The 21,302-nt window shown below is 36.2% G+C and overlaps 1 protein-coding gene across 2 annotated transcripts; it reads right to left on the bottom strand.

Annotated features, from left to right (window-relative positions):
- Positions 1-1,219: 1,219 nt before the first annotated feature.
- On the bottom strand, positions 1,220-20,372 carry LOC134843732 (extracellular serine/threonine protein kinase FAM20C-like). Of its 2 annotated transcripts, none has more exons than XM_063859985.1 (4): positions 20,219-20,372; positions 12,273-13,820; positions 9,758-9,900; positions 1,220-1,691 (listed from the first exon to the last, which is right to left on the bottom strand). In XM_063859985.1, exons 2-4 carry the CDS (start codon positions 13,271-13,273, stop codon positions 1,282-1,284), a joined length of 1,554 nt encoding a protein of 517 aa, XP_063716055.1. In that variant the 5' UTR covers positions 13,274-13,820; positions 20,219-20,372; the 3' UTR covers positions 1,220-1,281. The 2 variants fall into 2 exon arrangements, with proteins under 2 accessions (XP_063716055.1, XP_063716056.1); XM_063859986.1 differs by lacking the exon at positions 20,219-20,372 and adding an exon at positions 20,008-20,094.
- Between the last annotated feature and the right edge of the window lie 930 nt (positions 20,373-21,302).

Raw genomic sequence — 21,302 nt, 5'->3', positions numbered from 1 at the left:
TTGAGAAAATGATCGCAAGTGAAATACTGTTTTTAATTTCGATCGGAAAGACATTGATATGTTCAAAATGGTCTACAAATTTTCCGTCGAAAATTATTATATAAGAGTCAAAATTAGTCTTCCAATATTATATACAAAAAAAAATTAAAGAAATTAAAGTTATGTGTTCTCTTTGTATTGGACGATTTGTAATTAAATCCGTCTAATACAGTTCAATGACAAATCAACGGATGAGAAATCATGATGGTTCATCCAATTTTTTTTCTGTAGCTGTTACAAAAAACGCTGAACATGTCTGATGTGATAGATCAATACAGCGATAAAAAAGCAACCTTTTTTGGAATTATTCCCCGTTGAAATGGCCAAGTCAGCCAATAGTACCAATCAATGGTAGCCTTTGTGGGGCTTGATAATTTCGTAAAATGGTATGCGTGCACTATCCAAAAGCTCGATCCACATAGTTTGAAACTTGACTTTTAAAGCTCAGGGTACTCAGATTGATGTTTGTTTGTGTACGATTTGGAACAAGCATCGATTTTAGCGCTGGTCTTACCTCAAATTCTATGTTTTGTGGGGTTGTAAAAAGTCCCTTTTCAAATGTTTTTGTCCATTATACGTTATGATTCATTACATAGCAAGATTTGATATATCAAGGTTTTCCAAAAGTCTTTAGAAAAGTTGGTTCCTTGAATCCTCCTTCTTAAATGCTCGTTGCTCGAAGTTGCGAAACGTTTTCCAGCCCAGAAATTTGATAGAAACAGTTTATAGAAAAAGTAATTGAAAAGGTTCTTTGTAAAGATTTAAACAGCTCATATGAGGTTGACCTAATTGGTTTTCCGATCTCTCTCAGAACACTGCTAAGTCTCTCTTTTTTTGCAAAAAAATTTTCTAGTTTGCTGCTAATTTCGGTTAAACGACAGTTTTTAGCATTTTTAGCCATTTTCTGCTGCATGATCCTTCCTCAACATTAGGAAATATTGGCTTCAAACACGCCTGTGGCAAAATTTAATCGTCAACAGGGCAAAAAAAGGATGTAAGATACTTTGAGACCTCGTCCTCCTAAATCCCCCCCCCCCCAAAAAAAATGACCCTAAAGTGATAAATGGTATTAATATGCTTCTGAATAAATGACAGTAAATTAGTTTTCACTTTTCAATAAAAACGGGCATTTAACTACGAAGCTTTTCTGTTAGTTCTTAAACTTAAATTAAGCGCTTTAAAGAAATTAGAATTATCTGTTATTTACACAATTAGAAGTTCTGATCAATTATTATACATAGTTCACATTACTGCATGACGGCGTTGAAAGAACTTTTGGAATTGCTGGCCAAAATGATGATCAAATATATCTTGAGGACTATTATTGTCTATACAAGTTTGAATCTCCTTCATGATTATCTTCAACCTCCGATCCAATGCTGCATAATACTCTGGCTTCAAAACCGGACTTAGAAGATCTTCTTCCAGAGAATCGTGCAAAAGATCTCCTATTTTTCCATTCGAAGTTTTTGTGATCTCCAGAAGCACCAGCCACGTTTTCCACCTTATTTTGCAGCACTGGCTCAGAGGAGCGAGGATGGAGAGTTCGTCACTGGAATGTTTGCCGAATGCCTTGCCCTGATCCAAGTGTAAGATGAATCCGTCTTCTCCGAAGTCGTCAAAAATTTCATAGTGATGTCTGTCCATATTTCCTAAGAAATCAAATTTTGTCAGATGAAAAACAGTTTACTTTGATTTTTTAAAATATATAAATATATTTGTCTTGTGTAATTTGGCGCAATTTTTGAGCTGCTATAAAAAAAACTTAATTGGAAACTAAGACACACAATTAAGTTTTTTGAGAGAAAAAAACTGCAAAACGCAGTATTTTCTTGTTTATGCCCAGTCGCGGCTTGTCTCATTATTATTGTTTGATCATTTAACCTCTATACTGATCGTTGACCTTTATGTTGTTAATTTATATACACCTGCCAAAAGCGCAACGGCTTTTGGTAGACTTGGAATTTGCGCACTATCTTTTATATGCAACGAATCAACCGGAACTAATTCAATCTTTTAAACATCTCTTACTTTAGTTAGCATCACCGTCTTTTATTTAGTCTTAAATAAAAGCCTACATTTATCGTAGGAATCTTAACCAACCTTAGTCTTAATCTAGTCTTAGTTTAAGTTGCCACTCTTAATCATCTACGAGTGTTATCCTAATTTTTTTTAACATGGCGCAGTCTAACGAATCGAACCTACGAGGACTAGAGTTTTTTTGGAACAACTCATCAAACGATAACCAACACGACTGGGAAAGGTGGTCGGAAAAGTTTCAATTGACAATTATTGCGAAAGATTCCGTAGACATCGAAGATGTAATTAACCCACCGACAAGAAACGAACTAACTTACCCTACGGTAGAACCACCGGACCCGTCTGATGACCAAGCCCGTCGGGCCGAAAAAGAAGAACACCACAGAATAGCAGTACAAAATTATAACGAAGAAGTGAGAAGGAGAAGGGCGGAAGATAACGCAAAATTCAACGGACTCCAAATCGGAGATATAGACAAGAAGCTAAAATCACAGTTATACCTAGCACTCGGAAAAGAGGGACAGAAAAGCTTCTCTCCTAAAAACCCTGGCAAAAGAATTCTGGATATCAATTTCGCAGAATTTTGGGAACTACTAAAAACTACCTTCACGATCACTACAAACCTAACATACGAAAGATTTAAATTTTTTGGCCGAAGTCAGAAAGAACATGAGTCCTTAGAAAAATGCCACGAAATACTTTCTGAACTGGCAAAAAATTGTAAACTGGGGGAACTCGAGTCAGAATTAGTAAGAGACATTTTCATCACAAACAAGAGAAATGTCGAGATCCAAAAGAAACTATGCATAGAATACTTGACCCCAGAAAACGTACTATCTTAAGTATTAGTCCACGAAAAAGGTACTAAAATCCATCAACAGTACTTAAAATTCCCAACTTATAACGCAGTACCAGGACCACAATACGTAAAGAATGAACCAACCCTAAACACCGTTGAAAATAACAAATGCCGCAACTGTGGTCAGCAATTCAAAAAAGGACATTTAATCACATGCCCCGCCAGAGATAGAAACTGCAATACGTGCGGACGCAAAGGACATTTTGCTAAACATTGCAGGAGTTCAGCAAGAACACAAACGAACATCGTCGAACAGAATCGAGTACCTCAAGAAAACGAAAATACCCGGGCCAACCCGCAGGAAAATCCCGAATTTGAGGTCAACTTAGACGATTTCTTAGTTCTAGCTGTAGACACAGATAGCCAAATAAATGCTGTAGAAGACAAAATAGAGCGCGGAGTGAGAACAGTATTCAACCATGAAGGACTAGAATTGAAAAAGACACTAAAAGTATCTCTGGGAAATTTCAACCCGTACTATACCGAAATTCAAATCGACTCAGCAAGTCCAGTTTCTTTCATGAAAAAAGACCTACTACACGAATTGAAGATACGAGATAGATTTTTAAAACTAGAATCTGTGGACGAAAGAACAAAGAAAGCATACCAGGGCTTCGGGAGTACAATCAACATTATTGGAAGAGTTCGAGTGAGAATCCGATCGAAGGGATGGGAGGCTAACGACCAAAAACTTTTCATCACCGAAGGGGCTGAAAGAAATCTACTGGGAAACGACATTTTACCGAATCTGGGAATCGTAGTATTTCAGAAACAACCCCCACCCAATGGGCCAAAGTCACGGAAAGATCAGAAAGCATCACCCATTGGGACAAACGTCAACCAAATAAAATTCGCATCGGATAACAAACAGGATCAAAGCCAAGAGACACCATCTCAAAGTGAGTTTAAAACATACATATCAAAACACTTTTCAGACCTCATAAAAAGAACGGGTAGATCAAAGAATTACGTAGTTAATACTTATTTTAACGAACCGTTAAAACCGATACAGGTGAAAGGGAAACGTATCCCGATCCATCTTCTCCCTAAAGTCAAAGTATGTATTGATCAATTACTAAGAGACGGACACATCGAAAAATTATCTACATGCTCTGAAGATTGTTTTATCTCCCCCATCTTGATCACAGCAAAAAGGGACGGATCAATCAAACTAGCATTGAACTCAAAACTATTAAATAAACAGATATTTCGTAATAGATATCAAATGCCGAACCTAATCGAACTAATTGACAACGTAGCAGTTACGATTAGCGGCCACGATGAAAGAAACATCTGGTTTTCATCAATTGATCTAAAATACGCCTACAGTCAAATACCGCTTTCTAAAAAGGCAAGTAATCAGTGTAATTTTAACATCGTGGGGGGAGAAGTAACGGGTTCCTACCGTTTTAAAACCGGATTTTACGGACTAGGCGATATGCCTAATGAATTTCAACGCATAATGGACCGTTTGACGGATAAATTACCAAATACCCACTGTTACCTCGACGACATCCTAATCGCCACCGTGGGTAGCGAGGAGGAACATAAAAAGCTAGTCATTAACGTGTTAAAAACACTAGATGACGAGGGACTAGCCATAAAATGGGAAAAATGCACATTCTTAACTCACAACATAGAATGGTTGGGATTCAAAATCGACGCAAAAGGGACGACACCACTAATACATAAATCTGACGCAATCAGAAACCTGAAGGAACCAAACTGTATCAAAGATATCAGATCATTAATGGGATCGATTATTCAAATTAATAAGTTCATACCAAACTTAGCATCCCTATCAACACCGTTTAGAGAACTTATGCAAAAAAATAAACCATTTAAGTGGTCTACAGTACACACGGAAGCGTTTGAAAAAATCAAGAAAGAAATTTGTAATACGGTGACGAACCATCATTTCGATGTAAAACTGGACACTCGAGTAAAATGCGATGCCTCACATTTAGGATTGGGCGCGTCCATCGAACAGGACCATCGTGGGAATTGGAAGACCGTAGCGTTCGCTAGCAGATTTTGAATATTGCTGAATTAAAATATAGCACTAATGAACTCGAATTACTGGGATTAGTGTGGGCACTAGACCATTTCAAAAATTACCTATTGGGCAAACAATTCTCAATTTTAACAGACCACAAAGCCTTAATAGGAGCACTGAAAGACGATAAATATACTAAAACGGCCCAATCACGTCTCACCCGTTGGGCGGACAAACTACTACCGTTCGACTTTACCGTCGAACATTTACCCGGTAAAGATATGGGATTCGTCGATTATATATCCCGACACCCATCGGGTGAACCCGTACCAGTTTCTCTGGATGACGAAAAATTTGTTATCGGTTCAGTAAATCAGATTAGTACGCTCCTAGGTTTTGATCATCTAATGCCGAGAAACTCGTGGTCGCAAATAAGAAATAAATTCTCTCAACATTTCTTAGCACATGACGTCACTTCCTGCAATACGATTGGCCAGTCAACAGATCATATGACCAGTCAAGAAATAGAACGTGAGAAACGAATTGCTAATGCCGCTGAAACGTTCCAAGCGATAGCTAACTATTCCAACATTTCAGTGTGCCAAAATTCTCACTCGCGTACAGAACAGTGTGACTCATCTTGCAAAATAAACGACTTTTTTACGAATTTTAACATCCTGAAAGAAATGGCAGAACAAATTGAAATTAACCAACAGAAAGAACTTATTGCTAATGAAAACATGGACTCTTTAACACCAAGCACCAGTAACCCGTCGGATAATCCCGTGAAAAGATCACCTAGTAAAAAGAAAACAGTCAGTATATTCCCTTTTTCCTGGCCAGAAATATTTGATTCAAAATTTATGACCCTCTTATCAAAACAAGATCTAGTTCTGAAAAAGATAATTAAAGCAATTGAAGAAGACCGCAAACAAGATATTCTACAACTGGGAAACTACTATAAATCGTACTTAAATAATTTACATGTCAGCGGAGGATGTCTTTATCTGGACAATCGGTTAGTTATCCCAGCATGCCTAAGATCGACAATGCTCAACCGACTACACGAAGCTCACCCTGGCCAGTTCGCAATGAAAAGTCGGGCAACTCAATACATCTGGTGGCCGAAGATTTACCGTGAAATTCAAGTCCACGGCGAAAACTGTATTGAGTGCGTGAAAGCAGGTAAAAACTTGAAACCTCTTATAAAACACAATACCCTAGGGAAACTCCCAACGGTCGAAGAGCCAAATCAAGAAATGGAATTAGATTTTGCCGGTCCGCTACCTTTAGTATGGGGAACAAAAAAATACATATTAGTGTGCGTGGACAGATTTTCAAAATTCCCATCAGCCCAAATAACATCCAGCACATCGGCAAAATCTATCATAAACTTCCTTAGTAAATACATTGCTTTACACGGGATACCTAGAACCATTAGAACAGATCAAGGATCTGGTTTTATCTCCAAGGAAGTCAGAGAATTCTGCCACGATCACAATATAAAAGTGATATTTAGCCCAGTGGGTGATCATAGAGCTACCGGACTAGTGGAACGTCTAATCAGAACCATTAAGGAAAGACTCTTGGTTATGGCACAAGAACGTCCAAAACCTTCGCTAGAATCTGCACTTTTGAAAATAATAAAATGTTTAAGAACAGTAACTCAACAGTCGCTAAACTGCTCTCCCTTCGAAGCACATTTTGGTAGATCCCCAAACACCATCTGGCATAATTTGGTCAAATCACCCTCTTCGAAAAACCTTGATTGGAATAAAACTTTGTTATGCATAGATAAGGGCAAAAAACTAATGAACCGAGATTGAAGACACGACTGGGACGCCCCCGATGATATAGAAGATGGAGATGTTGACGAAAACTCATCGTCCTCGGAGGATATCTCAAATGCAGTGAGATACGTACCAACCAGTGCTGGATCCCCAGTAAAAGTGCTTTCTCGGGCAGAAAAGAGAGATGCCTTGGGCATAAAGGACTCAATACTGAATAACCCGCCGGGTAAGACCATTATTTATCGAAAAGTCCAAGATAGAACGAAAAGTGAACCATTCTATAGAGTACTCAAGGATGAAATTGTTAGGGAGTCAGACCACACAGTTACCTTAAAAAATGGTAAAATAATACGTAAATCTGATTTAGCCATTAAAAGAAAATGTACCCAGAAGAAACCCAGCCCGAGAAAACGAGATCAACTAGTTGTATTCTATGCGACTAAAGGACTGAGGAAAACTGCAAAACCGCCGAGAAATGTCGGATTTAAAAGCTCAAGATCGACGCAAAAGAAAAGAAACCTCCAGTGGAAATTCGAAGAGCTTGATATTGCGAGACGAAACGCGGCCATGAACAGCTCTAGAGAAACTCTTCTCAGAGAGGAAGAAGAACAGAGGAAGAGATTGAGAACCCCAATAGGCCTTGAAAGTGACCAAGAATCAAGCCCGTCGGGTAAACCCGACCTTCGGAAAAGTTGCGTAAATGAACCTGGATTGATGATCGAACCACACGAAGAGATTTCAGACGATAATGCTAGCGACCTAATTTCGCTAAAACATCTCAAGGATAAAACATTACTCGAAGCTACAAATTTCGATGAACACCTAATCTCCGACCGAACAGATCGTAAGCCAGAAATACCGGACCATGTTGAACAGAAGGTCGAGTCGGATAAGGTTCCCCTGATCGACTTGGATTCTGGTGACAAGGAAAGGGACCTACATGTGACCCCACAGTTGGTTCTCTTGGACACGATGGAGGAGGCCAACCAACCGATTAAAGAAAAGCCGCTTTTTACGGAGAATCCCGGACGGGAATTTACCGAGATTAGTGTAGAACCAATCGCCATGGCGGAGGCGGAATCTAAGCAACCATACTCCGACCTTGCCACTAAGAAACCGAAACTGTCCGGTACCGCGAAGAGGAAAGCGTCATCTCCAACGAAATCACCACCTTCGAAGAAATTATCAGAAATCTTTACACTACAGAACACCAGACCTATGCGAACTAGACAGCCTCCCAAGATGCTAGGCCAGAGAGTGTTTACCAGTGTAGTCGATTTAACAAATGAAGATCAAGACGGCCCATTATTTAATCCACCTAGGCCTGCCCCAGCTTACACAACGATAGAAGCAACTACCGTAGAAATGGAAAGCCACCAAGTCGACTTAGTAGACCTGACAACCTTAACACCACCTTCATCTTCGCGTCCCACGATAATTCACTTGCGGGAAAAAAGCCCTGCCTACCCAAGTGATCCAAAGTCCTCGGTAGCAGATGATCAACATACTACTCATAAGAAGGTCAAATTTAGTCCTGAGGTCTGTACCACTCAATTTGACCCATCGGGCCTACCCTCCGAAACCTTATCTTCAACTTCTGCTCACACTGTACCTAACCCAGACTGGCTGAACACTTCCTCTATCATTTCGGCGATAGAAATCCTAGGACGGCCAATGACGCTGGAGGAGTTAAGGAGATGGACAATCAACAAAGCGGCAAATCGGGAAACGATTGAGAAGTAGGAGTTTCAGTCTGATGCTATCATAAACTTTCATAAACTCTTTAAAACTCTTAGTACCCTAGTATCCTGTGTATTGTTGAATGCTACTTAACATTCCATCGCCTGTAGAGTCTTATAAACTGCCAGCGCTCGCATAATACGCCAAAAACTTAGATTACTTTGATAACACTAAAGCTTTATTTGAGCCCCATAACCTTGTTTGAATGTCGTTAAAGTTCACTTTCGCCCATTGGGTGCTACCACTGCATAACCGTTAGATCTATCCATCTTAGTACTGCTTGTTATTTTGGCCTGCCTTCGGGGATACTTCCCTGCCTATCTTACTGCCTCATTCACCCCAGTGCTACTCCAGTTCCTTGCTCGTCCATAGTACCTGGCTTAAATTTAATTTTACCTGACGAAAGCATGCTATTTGACCTAAGGTGCTTTGTTTTTGTTCTTTTGTGTTATTACTTAAAGAATACGTCTTCCGGCCCATCGGGCCTGTCAGCACTGTCCTTCCCGAACCGTCACCCGTTCCTTCGACCTTGTAACCGTGTATTAAATTTTTGTTAGTATGAAATAAGCTCTTTTGGCCCTCGATGTTTTACCAAGATTATGTCTCTAGCAATCCAGATCCACTTTGGGGGTCTTGGACAACGAGCCCACTTGTTCATTCACCCGAGCGCTTAATTACTTTCTTTTTCCTTGCTAGGCGAAAGTAATAGCTTTTAGATAAATTTTCGCGGGGAATGTAAAAAGTATTATTGTTTGATCATTTAACCTCTATACTGATCGTTGACCTTTATGTTGTTAATTTATATACACCTGCCAAAAGCGCAACGGCTTTTGGTAGACTTGGAATTTGCGCATTATCTTTTATGATATGCAACGAATCAACCGGAACTAATTCAATCTTTTAAACATCTCTTACTTCAGTTAGCATCACCGTCTTTTATTTAGTCTTAAATAAAAGCCTACATTTATTGTAGGAATCTTAACCAACCTTAGTCTTAATCTAGTCTTAGTTTAAGTTGCCACTCTTAATCATCTACGAGTGTTATCCTAATTTTTTTTAACATTACTTAAATCTTAACAGTCTCAAATCTTGAGCGTAATAGTTAAACTTACAGATATCTATTGGTTGACGCAAACTTAAGAAGCCCTTGAACAAACAAATCTGTTCTTCATACTACAGAACAGAACCCAACTTAATTATAATATATGCTCATGAGAACGAAACAATGTTTCACTCGAGTGATATAATCAAAGATCAAGTTATATGGAAAGGTATGCTTCAATATATTCTTACCGATGAGGAAATCGTAGATTGCGAGATCTGTGATGTCGAAGATCTTCCTCTTGTCACTCGAATAACTCGGGTCAGACAGCACTTTCGATTTGCAGTACGTGGTGTCCTTCACCCACGCTTCCTGGTTCGATTTGGTGTAGCTTCTATGATTACATGTACATTATTCAGGAAACATAGTACAAAAGAAAATCGATGTCGTGGGATTTTTTGTTTCTTGTCAATGAACAAAGTGAACGTTTGATGTTTTGGGACGTTTTTTTAGGTAAATTTGCAAGATTCATTGCAGGTTTCAAATCCATGCAGATTTTTTTTCTCATTTTGTTGGCTTGTTTTTTTAGTTTGAAGTCTACCGATATTTATAAGTTCGGTTCGAAGGAAAGTATGGAATTAAAATTAGCATTTTATACACTTGTTTGAGAGTTTGAAAATTTCAATTTAGCTGATTGCTTGCAAATTGATAAACAGTTTGAATTAATCAATTTTGGCTACTGAATTGATGCAACTTGATTTAACTATATTAAATGTTAACCGGCCTTGATAAAACTGAGATGATGCTCAATTTAAATAGATTTTTCTACAGATTCAGATAGCTTTTTTGCCTATGATGTCTTTTTTGGTTTAACTGGTTTCACAAAAATTTAACAATTTTTTTTTGTTAAATTGGCTTATTTGCCTCAAATTTCATCGTTTCAAGAGCTAAAGTAGATTTTTGTGCGTATATGAGCTTAGGGAAGCAAAAATTCACAATTGTGTACGAGACCCCTTTTGTTTTCGGCGCAGCAGGCGTTTATCTGAGTATTTTTGGCCAGAATTAGCAGAGATATTTTTCGCATTTTTAACGCTTGTGTTAGCAAATAGTACATTCGCCGCTGTGTTAGTGGAAACCATCAAAAAAATTATACGGAACTTTCTTAAAAATACTCAAAAAGGCGTTAAATTTGGCGAAAAAAAACCTTGAAATATGAAAAATAGGTCTACAGAAACTAGAAACTCAGATTTCGTTGAAAAAATAAGGTAAGAAGTATTGACAGAGATGACAAAATGTTTGAACCCGAAGAGGAACGTACCCCTGCTCCATTATAGCACATCTTAAAAACTATATATCAAACAAAACAATTGATTTGAAGCAATTTAATATGGATTCAGAGGAGTTGTTCGATGATAATTAAGCATGCGTTTTGCGAGCATTATCATTTCGGAAAATTGTATTTTTTCAGGTTAACAACTTGTTCATCAAAATTACTTGAATCACCTGGCAGCTTGGTTCATAATGCATTCAATTTTTGGCGTCTCCCCGGAACTTTTGGTCTACGCGGAATTTTTTAATAAAAGGAATACGGCTGGGGCGGCAAAGATCCTTGGTTCGAATCTGACCAAGGCCCCTTTTTTAAACGAGAAATGCTCTGTTTCAAAAAATAATTGTCGGCCTATTGCTTGTCTGCCTTTCTTTTTGTTAGTTTTATTGGCACATCTTACTATTTTTGTGTACGCAACTTTCATTGTTGTTGCTTTTAGTATTCTGATTTACTCCATCAACTCGTATTTTTCCTAAAAGTTTTTTTCCGCCGAAATGATTTCGGCTTTTGCTTTATTGCTTTAGTGACCTAATTTTTGGTCGCACCAAGGAAAACATATTTTTGGGCTCCCCTCTGGATCGCACAAAACAATAAAAGTCTTAGCAGAGAAATTTAAATTCAAAATTTTTCATGACAACGATGTTGTTGCGGCTCTATCGCTGTTTGCCTAAATTTTATCGGCACACTTGGCGCTTAATAAAGTGTCTTTGATTTTTTTTAATGCTGTCGATTGTGTTTCTGGGCGTATTTTCCACAAAAATAACATCATTCCTGGCAACTTTTTGTAGTTGATGTTTTTAGAAATTGTTTCGAAGTTTATTCAATTTTTTGCATTAAGTTGATTTCTTTTTTTTCTAATTACTAGCTTGCATACTATTTTTACGTGGTATGGCAATTAATGCGAAGCTCCGCTCCGCCTCTGTGTACTATGTTGATGTAAATCTATTTGATGTAAACGATTTGCTTTGCGCCTCTCAGTATCTCAAAAAGAATAATCTCAATCTAAGTCATTTCACCAATTTGGGTGGATGGATACAATATGATATACTTTAGGGGCTTCTACGGTTGGTCCAAAGCGGGCTATAAAATTTCATTTATCGAGAGGAGCTTGTTGAATTATGAGTTTTTAATTTGTTTTTTGTCAAAAACAGTTTTTTGTCAAAAAACTGTTAAACATAAAATTTTCCTGGCAAACGTCGCGCCTTGGTAATTTTTTTTTGAAGATTTACGAATTTTTTCAGAAAGAAAAAAATATTTTTCGGCTTTTTAAGCTCATATAGGCTGTTCTATTTGACGGTTGGTTATGTTTATTTTTTTTTTTGATGAAAGTGAAACGTTATTTTTAACTTCAACTCAGATTTTCTGGAATCGTATTGCTCACTTTTTCGTTTCAAAACATTAAAATCTGCATTTGAAGTTTCAATAAGTGCATTATTTACCTTCTGTAGGGGTGCACCGTCATAGACCTTGGGAAGTATTTGGAGTCTGGGAGGTAGAGTGCAACCGAGGCCTCCACACTGTGCGGGTGTCCGCACACCGGAGTCTCTGTTCGGCAGTAGTAATCACAAGTGCCGTGGAAGCAAGTGTTGTCAGCTGGCGACTTGAAGAAAGTGCGCGTCAGTCTGTGGTCAGAAAGTCTCCACAGGTCAGTTAAGTTTATCCACCGACCCACAACTGGCGGCGCTCTTCTGAAGTCCAAAATCTGGTCCAGATGAAATGAAGCTATTTCTGCATTGTGTCGTTCCAGGTCCACAAAATAAAAATGGTCGGGGAATGTTTGCTGGTCTCTCGTTAGTCGCATTGGCTTCAAAAGTCCCAAAAGATTCGCTTCGTATTTAACTGAGAGTTTCAACTGAGAACCACCTGCTTTGTTTTCTGCATATGTGATCTTGTTCGATTTGAGTAATGTCTTAATCCAGTCAATCCAAGGCGAGTTCACAGGATATAAGCTGTCGCTGGCTATCTCTCGATAGAAGTTTTCTACTACTGGGTTAACAGAGCTATGACTCATAAATGGAAGTTTTTTGGGTGACGTTAGATTGGAATAGATTTGAGCGAGATTGGAAAGAAATAATTTATGTTGCAGAAGATTTGTTAAGTTACGAAATTGAGATGTTCGTTGCTTCGTTTCAGCGTTTGCAAAGTTTTCACGCGTTTCCATCCAGCGGAATGGTTTCTCGTTTTCTGGAATGTTTTCAGCCAATTGATCACCTCGGTAGTTTTTCCTCAGCCTTTCTCGAGAACTTTTTGCATATTTAGGCAAACCCTCCGTGTCTTGGAGATCACTGTTTTGAGTTTCGAATATAGGGGGTAGATTCACAAAAAGAATAATGATTGATGTGAAAACCAGAGTGAAGTATGTGATGTAAATAAGGTTTCGGACCATCTTCGTTAGAGTGCCCATTTTAGGGTAAGAAGTCGCGTTTTTTAGTGTTTTCATTTTTAATTGAAATTTGCGACCCCCTCAACGGCAAAGCGTCTCTTTACGTTTAATTGAGTTGCCCTGTGCGGTTGAACAAAAATAAAAGGGAATTGGGATTAAATTGGGCCGTGAAGAGAATCGAAGCAAAAATAGACAATCAAATTTAAACAAATGGCTTGTAAAAAATTAACAATCTTTTTCAAAAGGACGGAAAAGCACAGTTCGCATCATAAAAAGGACAATACAAAAGAGACTTGGTAAGCATTGAAGATTTAGGAAACTAGATTTGAATAGAAGGGCTAGAAATAGGTTGAAAATTGGGTAGATTTTTTTTTTCATTTCGATTCAGAATTGATTAACTTTTGTTCGGATTTCATTCAGTTTATTTTAGCATCCAGAGGTAGCTTTACAAAAGGAAAATGATGGTGAAATAAGTGTGAAAAAATTGAATCGAATTGGGGTTTGATTTCAGAAAAATGAATCAGGGCTATAGTCGCGTTGAGTTGCGATGATAAGTCGATAAGGTGGTCAAATGGCCCCAAATTATTTGCACTTTCTGCTTCACCTGAAATGAAGTTCCCTTGGATAAACGGAGCAGCTAAGTGACTATATCTGAAGTTCGACCTCATAATACTGATAGGGGTGATGAAATTCAATCTAGCAGTACTTCTAGTTGTTGTTTTTTGTAATAAGCCTGAGACCTAATTTTAATTTTAAGGTAGTAACAATACGCGAAGATCAAATAGATTTATTCGATTTTTTCTGCGCTCAGGCGTCTGTTCTATTGGAATTATCTTTCGTTTTGTGTATGGTCTTTTAAAATATTGAATCCCATGGCGCTTGCAGTACACACAGGTAATAAGCAGATGAAAAATGGCTCAAAAATATAGAAAACATAAATTTTTTATAAGTTTAGAAACGTGGTAGTTTTCCGCTTTCTTTCTTCAATAGTTGCTATGCGTCTTATCTTATCAGTTTTTTTTCCATTTACTTCTACGATAGCTGTCAGGCAATTTGTGTTTATTTTTGATTTTTTTTCTAAATATTCTGAAAATTTTCAACTACTATCTATGGTAAGGACCGTACTTAAGGCTTCCTGAATTTTTTCTAAGGAAATGTGAAAAAGCTTTTCTGGCGATTCAAATAGTCTTTGTGGCGATCGTAACAATATTCAGTCTATAAATCTTAAATCTGATTCTACAATTGAAAAAGTATTACGGATTTTATTTTCGTTTATTAGGATTAGGGAATTTGAAATGTTTAAGAAAATGTTAAGTGCGAAATTCATTCCAGGATAAGCGCTTTGTGATCTAGAAATAGCCGGGTGGCACACTTTGATGCGAGCGGAGATTTAAGGTTTCAATTGCAAATCTAATCCAGATTGCAAGCAGTAAAAATAGTAGTATAACCAAGCAACATTCCACCTAATTTTAATCCAAGGTTTAACAAAACTTACGAGAGTATTACAGAGTAGCGGAACTAGGGAGGTGCGGGCGTCTTCCCATACATACCCTTACAGGAATGCAACACGCAGAATTTAACCACCCATTTTGTCACAATGTTATTGCTTCAAAATTTTAGCCGACTCCGACACATTTTTAAATCTAAGTTTCGACTTTGACCTTTTCTGTACACCATTTCGGAGACTGCGAGACAAAACACGTTTATTTCCAATAGATGCCTTTAAAGAGCATAGTGGCAAATTTTCGGCAGTGAGACAATTTTTGGAAAGTTTCGACTGCGAAGATTGCTTTTTCTTCTATCTCACCTTAAACAAATTCCCTTAAAAACGACAAAAAATATTCTGGGTGTCTATAAAAGCTAATTTTGATTGACACATTATAACACATTATGAAAAGTTTCCCGCAATGCTGCAAACCAGAAAAGTTTGGCAAATCAGTTTTTTAGTTTATTAGCTCAAAAATTGGTTTGTTCAGCTCCAAAAAAAACTCGAATTTTCGTTTCTTCACAAGTTTCGAGTCTGATTCATTTTGGTTTTTTTTCGGGCAAATTTTGTTGATAACACGCCGTTTTTGACCAAGTGAAAAGTAATATTAGGAGACCATACTTTACATACATCAAAATTAATATTCGTGACAATATTAAAAAAAGACGTGATAATTTTTTTTGTCAAGTTATTGGTTTGCGAAATTCAAAAACTTAGAATAAATTTTCAGACGGAGCTATCTTCAATAGAAAAGACATAAAAGGCATGCATTAATTATACCAAATAGATTCGTCTCAAGAACTTCGAAACCTCATAATGTAAGAAAACATATGAACAGATAAAAAGTTAAGACAGATTTGAAGTGAAGTCTTAGATGAATTTCAGCTGGTATAGAAGGACTTCATAAGAACTTTTTGTTTAGAGACAAAGTTAGACAGAACAAAAAATCACCGCGAGCATTTTACTTTAGTTACTTTCTCGGAAACAAAAGATCCGCTAGAACAACAAATGCAGCAAATTTATTTAAGTCAAAACTAACTTTTTTATGTCAAAAAGTGATAAACTTGGAGCTTGGTCTCAATAAGACATCTGCTATATGTTGGATACGTTTCAGTACTTAACTTTGAAACAAAAATTGCTTAGGCACTAACAATCAAGCTCAGATGTGATGGTGATCTCACATTCCATCAAAAAGATTACAAGTTTTCAAAACATACTGATTTAAAAACCCTTTCCGTTAACCTCAAAAGCACTTGAACTTAGACAAACGAATGTTGTTGTGAGCCAAAACTAATTTTGTCTAAGTTTTGCCATAATTGTAATTACAATTTAAGAGGTGTTAATTGCAATTTGTGACCAACTTCGTGTCACGGATTTTCTTAAAATGGTTTTTTTTTACCATTATCATGATCAGTGTTTCTCTAGTTAATCTTGCGGTCAGCCACTGTTTGCAAATTGGAATTGAAATTTTGCTCCAATAGAAATCTTGATAGCTAAATGGAAGATCACGAAAGAGTAGTGAAATCAATGTGCCTTCAAATGTGTACAAAACTGCTCGTATCAGGGCAAAGCCTTGAATGTTCGACACTGCCTTTTAAGGTATATGAAGCAGTAATAGCATGAAAAAATTAAATGCAAGAAAACATTTTTTTTTAATTTGAGACTTTTTGTGAAAATGATAAACTTCGCTGCTAGTAACAAATCAATTATGGCAAATAAGCTTCTTTCAACCAATTTGAAACGATTTCTAAGACGAATTAAATCTCCGCTTACGCATAAATAGCGCGAATTATATCACGCGTTAATTGTCCCAGTTTGGCCAAAATGGCAATTTTAAACCCCCATAACTTTAAGAAAAACAATCACAGGTGAAATATCTTTTCAAACATAAGCTCAAGATAACAAAACCTTTTGAATAAAGTAAAAAATTCTGTCAAAAATGGTTAGTTAAAATGTCGAAATTTGTCTGAAGAAAAAAAAACCCACCCGAGCACAAATATTTCGTTACTTTCACTTTCGTTGCAAAAGTCAGAATAATAATTAATCAAAAAATAATATTTGATGTGCGCAAAAATTTATTATTTTTTCTGAACTTCGACTCACTGCTGCTTTTTGTCTGAGCGAAAAACAGTGAACTTATTTTTTATTGTTCCGACTTTCGAAGAAAATAGAATAATTATACTTGTGGTGATTTTTTATTCAGTCAATTTTCCGCAATCGAAATAATACTTTTAAAAAAAATTATGGCCATTGAAAATATCGACTCCCTGAAATCAAATTTAAAAAGAATTTTTTCAACTCCGATAATTTTTGCAAAGTTTTGGCAGCTTGAAGTTTGCCAATTTGGCCATGTTCTGGACTAACGTATGCTCATTTCTAAAATTTTATCCATAATCCTGAAGCGTAACGTGAATTATTTATGCGCGGTGAATTATCCCACACAACAAAATTGTTCCAAACTAAATTGAGGCTAGCTAATTGGTCGTCTTAATTTCTTAGGACTCAAATTTTCACATTGATCATTGATATTCTCCAAATTTTAAAGTTTTTCAATGTTTTATTTTACCAAAAATCTGATCAATATGGTTAAAGGGGCAGTCGGATCTTTCAGGGCTTTGTCCTGATATACCAGCAGTCTTGTTGGCTCTTAAACTAACTGGATTTGTTTTGTTCCGATCCTTCATCAAGGGAGCATAATTTTCGGGATTGTTGAAATTTTTATCTACTGATTGTCCACCCAAAATCACGTACCACAATCAATCATCAGAACAGATTGAGATATTTCATATTAATGACCCTACATTCGAGTGACTTTTAAAATACTGTGAAGAAAACTTAATCTTATCAAAATAATTTGAAATAAAAAATGCAAGAATTTTTGTTGAAAGGTTTTACGATTCATTTTTGTTATTAGTTGCGAAAAAATTTTGTTCACTGAAGCCAAAATTTTTTTTTTCTAAGCTAATTTTGTTTTTTTACTTAGTATACGTAGAATAACCCACTGTTGGTTACAATCATTTGTTTTCTGTTCAACTTTCAGAGGAGCTGGCTATACTTGTAATTTGTTCATTTTTTTTTCCTAGCACACTCAATAAGCGATAAAAAATGTTGACATAGATTGCTTTAACAATTTCAGTAGCAGCAAAACAGCCTTGAACATAGCTGTTTTGTAAAGACCATTTTTGTAGTTTCAAAAAGTAGTTCAAAAAAGTTCATTTGTGTTTTTTTAGAAAGCTGCCTGATTTTACTTCGAATAAGAGAAAAAGTGTAAACTCTGACTATCTTGTTGTTTTCGGTTTTAATAAATTTTTTTGATTTTTTGCCTACTTCAATCATCTCACCCATGTAAGAATAAGACAAAAAACTTAAAGCTGGGGAACGATTTAAAAAATAAAATTTCTTAAAGACTTTCGCAAACATTACTAAAAATTTGCGCTAGTAAAATCAAAGGCGGATATAGGATTTTCCTGGGGACGGTTTTCAATTATTTTTTCAAAAAATGTATCGACTTTTTTTAGATCAGTTATTTTCCGAGGGCTCCTTACTTAGTAAAAAGATCCCTTTTTGCCAAGTTGATTTGCGCTGCAGTCTAAATTTTAAAAAAAGCGAACCACCAAAAATGCAAACCATCTCTTTTTGGACAGTTGGACAAAAAATGACGTCTTTGGCTCGCGCTTCCACATCAAAATTAGTCCTTTTAACACCACATTAACACAACTTAACAACTTAACACCACGTTATTTCAGCCCTAGCCAGTTAAACTTGAACGCAATTAAGTCCAGATTCCAAAGAGATTATTTAGATAGTTTTTTAATTAGCTTACAAAACATGGTAATAATAGTTTTCTATCAGTGATAGTTTAGAAAGACGCAATGGTTTGGGCACAAAATATCGAGAGGACAGCCATTCGAATCAAACGTTTGTTTTTGGACTAAATGTGATTTCATAAAAAATTCTTTTTTAAGAATGATATATTTTGATGTTCGTAGAATAGATACCACAATATGGAAGTTTCGCGTTTCAACTATTTTGAAAAAAAAAATAAAAATCACATTTTCATTTTGATCAATAATAATGATAAATACCCTTGAGATAAGCTAGGATATTGCAACTGAGTACATAACTTTTTTCCGGTAGACAGATTTGATTACGGAATGACTGCAAATTTGGTCATCTCTACTTTCGTCAACAAAATGGAAGATGGAAAGCAGACAATTTTTGAGGATGCCTGCATTTTAAAGGCCCGTTCTAACCAAATTTTTATGTTGGTTGCAAATAGACAGACTCCGATTTCAATAAACCAGTTTTTGTTTTCGTTTTTTCTTCCCTTTTTGTCCTTACTCGGCTCAAAAGGTTTCGGCTTATAAGATTAGAGGCACCTCTGAGATGTTTGAGGAGCAAACTGTTTTTATGTAAGAGTTTTGAGGGGTACCTAAAAACTTTTTGAGTTTCTAAACTTTTCCAATAAAAACAGTTTGTTTTTCGACGCAACATGTGTCTGCTTAAGAATTTTCGGCTCTGTTACTTCTTTGTTTCGATGCTCATTCAACATTAAAGTTTTGTTTTGATGCTGATTCAATATTCAGTTTTCTTACTTTGGCATATTTTTATGACATAAATTTTTATTCAAGACAAACTCAAGACAAATTTAAGAAAAGTTTTAGTTGTTCAATTTTTTTTGAATTTGATTCAACGGCTCTCATCTCTGTTTTTGTCGGTTATTTTGTCCTGCTTTAAAGGGGTTTTATGGCATGTAGCCGAATGTTTTGTCTCTCTGAGTAAAATTAGTGAGGGTGAATTTTTTTTCAGTTCCAAAATTTTGGATATTGTTGCATATTTTAAATTTATTTGCGAGAGAATATTTTAAGTTTTTTGTTCTATTTATTGGTTCAGTTCTATTTAAAGGGTTATTTTCCATTGCAAGTGGCGCGAAGCACATGGCAAGTGGCGCGAAGCTCTTATGAAACATTTTTACTGCGTGGGATAGTACAATGGGACCTACAGGTTTGTTAACAAGTGTGTCAGGTAAGTCTCAATAATTTCGTATTAAGACTTGTATATTTGAAACAATCATCAAATAAAAGTTGCCAGATGGTAAAATTCGCGGACCCATTTTGAACGATCACAAAATCCCAAAAACCAACAAAATTTGGTATTTTAATCTTTTGCTCCGTTGTTTGTCGGTCAAATTATAATGGCAAATTTTGGTCGCCCTATTCTGTTTAAAAAACTACGACAGTGGCTCGGGACAATAAAGATATTGTTTTAACTGAATTATTGCTTTTTTAAGCATATCAAAACTAACCTGTTTGCAAGAATTCCGGAATTCCAGAATTATTTATGTAACTTATTAATAACTATAGGTTTCAGAAAACCTTTTTAAAATCATTTCGTTATAAACTAACTATAATAAGTTTTTTTAGCTTGAAAACTCAAATGGAATGATTTAGCGGTTATTTATTGATTTGTACTATAAAATATAAAATAAAATAGCTGCAGTATATCAAAATAAATACCAAGTGGGCTGGCGAATTTTGATAGCTAATCTTCGCAACCTGCCTTTCATAGAGTAAATTCTCGTTTAAACGGGTTTCCAGTCAGACTCAGGTAATGTTTATTCTCAGGCACAACAGAACTGTTCTAATGATTGCCGCTTGACCTAAAGGTGGGATCATACTTCAACTGAAATAGTATGTTTGGGGCAACTTATGCTAAATTGAGGCTCTGATAAGAGAACGGCTGTTCGTAAGATGTTATTGCGGGTAGAGATTTTGTAGGATTAAAGAAGGCAGGGACTGTGAGATGAAAGGCATGAAATTAATGATTCCCAGAAGACTTAACCCAAACAATATATTTGCAATCCACATAACTGAGAGCCCCCTCCTGATTTCAAATCAGCCCTATTCATACTTAACACACAGCTAATCAACATAACCCTGCAGTATATGCATTCTTCGCATATGGTCATAAAACAAGACACCATTGTTTTCACTAATTTAAACTTGAGGTTGTAATTTACAGTTTTATTGCGTTTTGATTTCCCAAGAGTTGTTGATCAATAAGAAATAAAAATGATTTTAAATCCAAGTGAGAACTTGAAACTAAGATAGCATTCTAAATTAAATCAAATTTAGAAAAAAGGCACTGTCAGCGGGGAACCTTGAGTGTTCGGACTGCCTTTTCAGCTCTTTGAAAAAATAATTGGATTTAGAAAAAAAAGGTGAAGTTTTAAAAAAATATTCAAATGTTGATATTGTTGAGATTTTTTTTTCAAAATTTCCCAGAACGGTATAAAAAGTTCAAATTAATCTGACAAAAAAGCCAAACCAATCACTAATAATCAGTCACTTTCTTCAAAACTCCGAAAAATAAGCTTGTCATTGGTCGGCTAAACAAGAGGCGCCGAACTTTCAACAAGAGGATCGACAGAGATCTAAAACAACTATGTACACTTTCAAATCGTTTCTGATCAGACTTGATTGAGATTGGATCAGTGATGATATCAGAATTGAAGATATTTACACAAGCAGTAATACAGTAAAAAAACGCAGAACTTTAAAACGTTTTCCAAGCTAATTTGAAGATTTTTGTGTTCCCTGC

The sequence above is a fragment of the Symsagittifera roscoffensis genome, chromosome 4, assembly GCF_963678635.1.
Source record: "Symsagittifera roscoffensis chromosome 4, txSymRosc1.1, whole genome shotgun sequence".
Taxonomy (NCBI): Eukaryota; Metazoa; Xenacoelomorpha; order Acoela; family Convolutidae; genus Symsagittifera; species Symsagittifera roscoffensis.
Note: the sequence above shows the minus strand (reverse complement) of the source record. Positions and strands in the feature narration are given on the sequence as shown.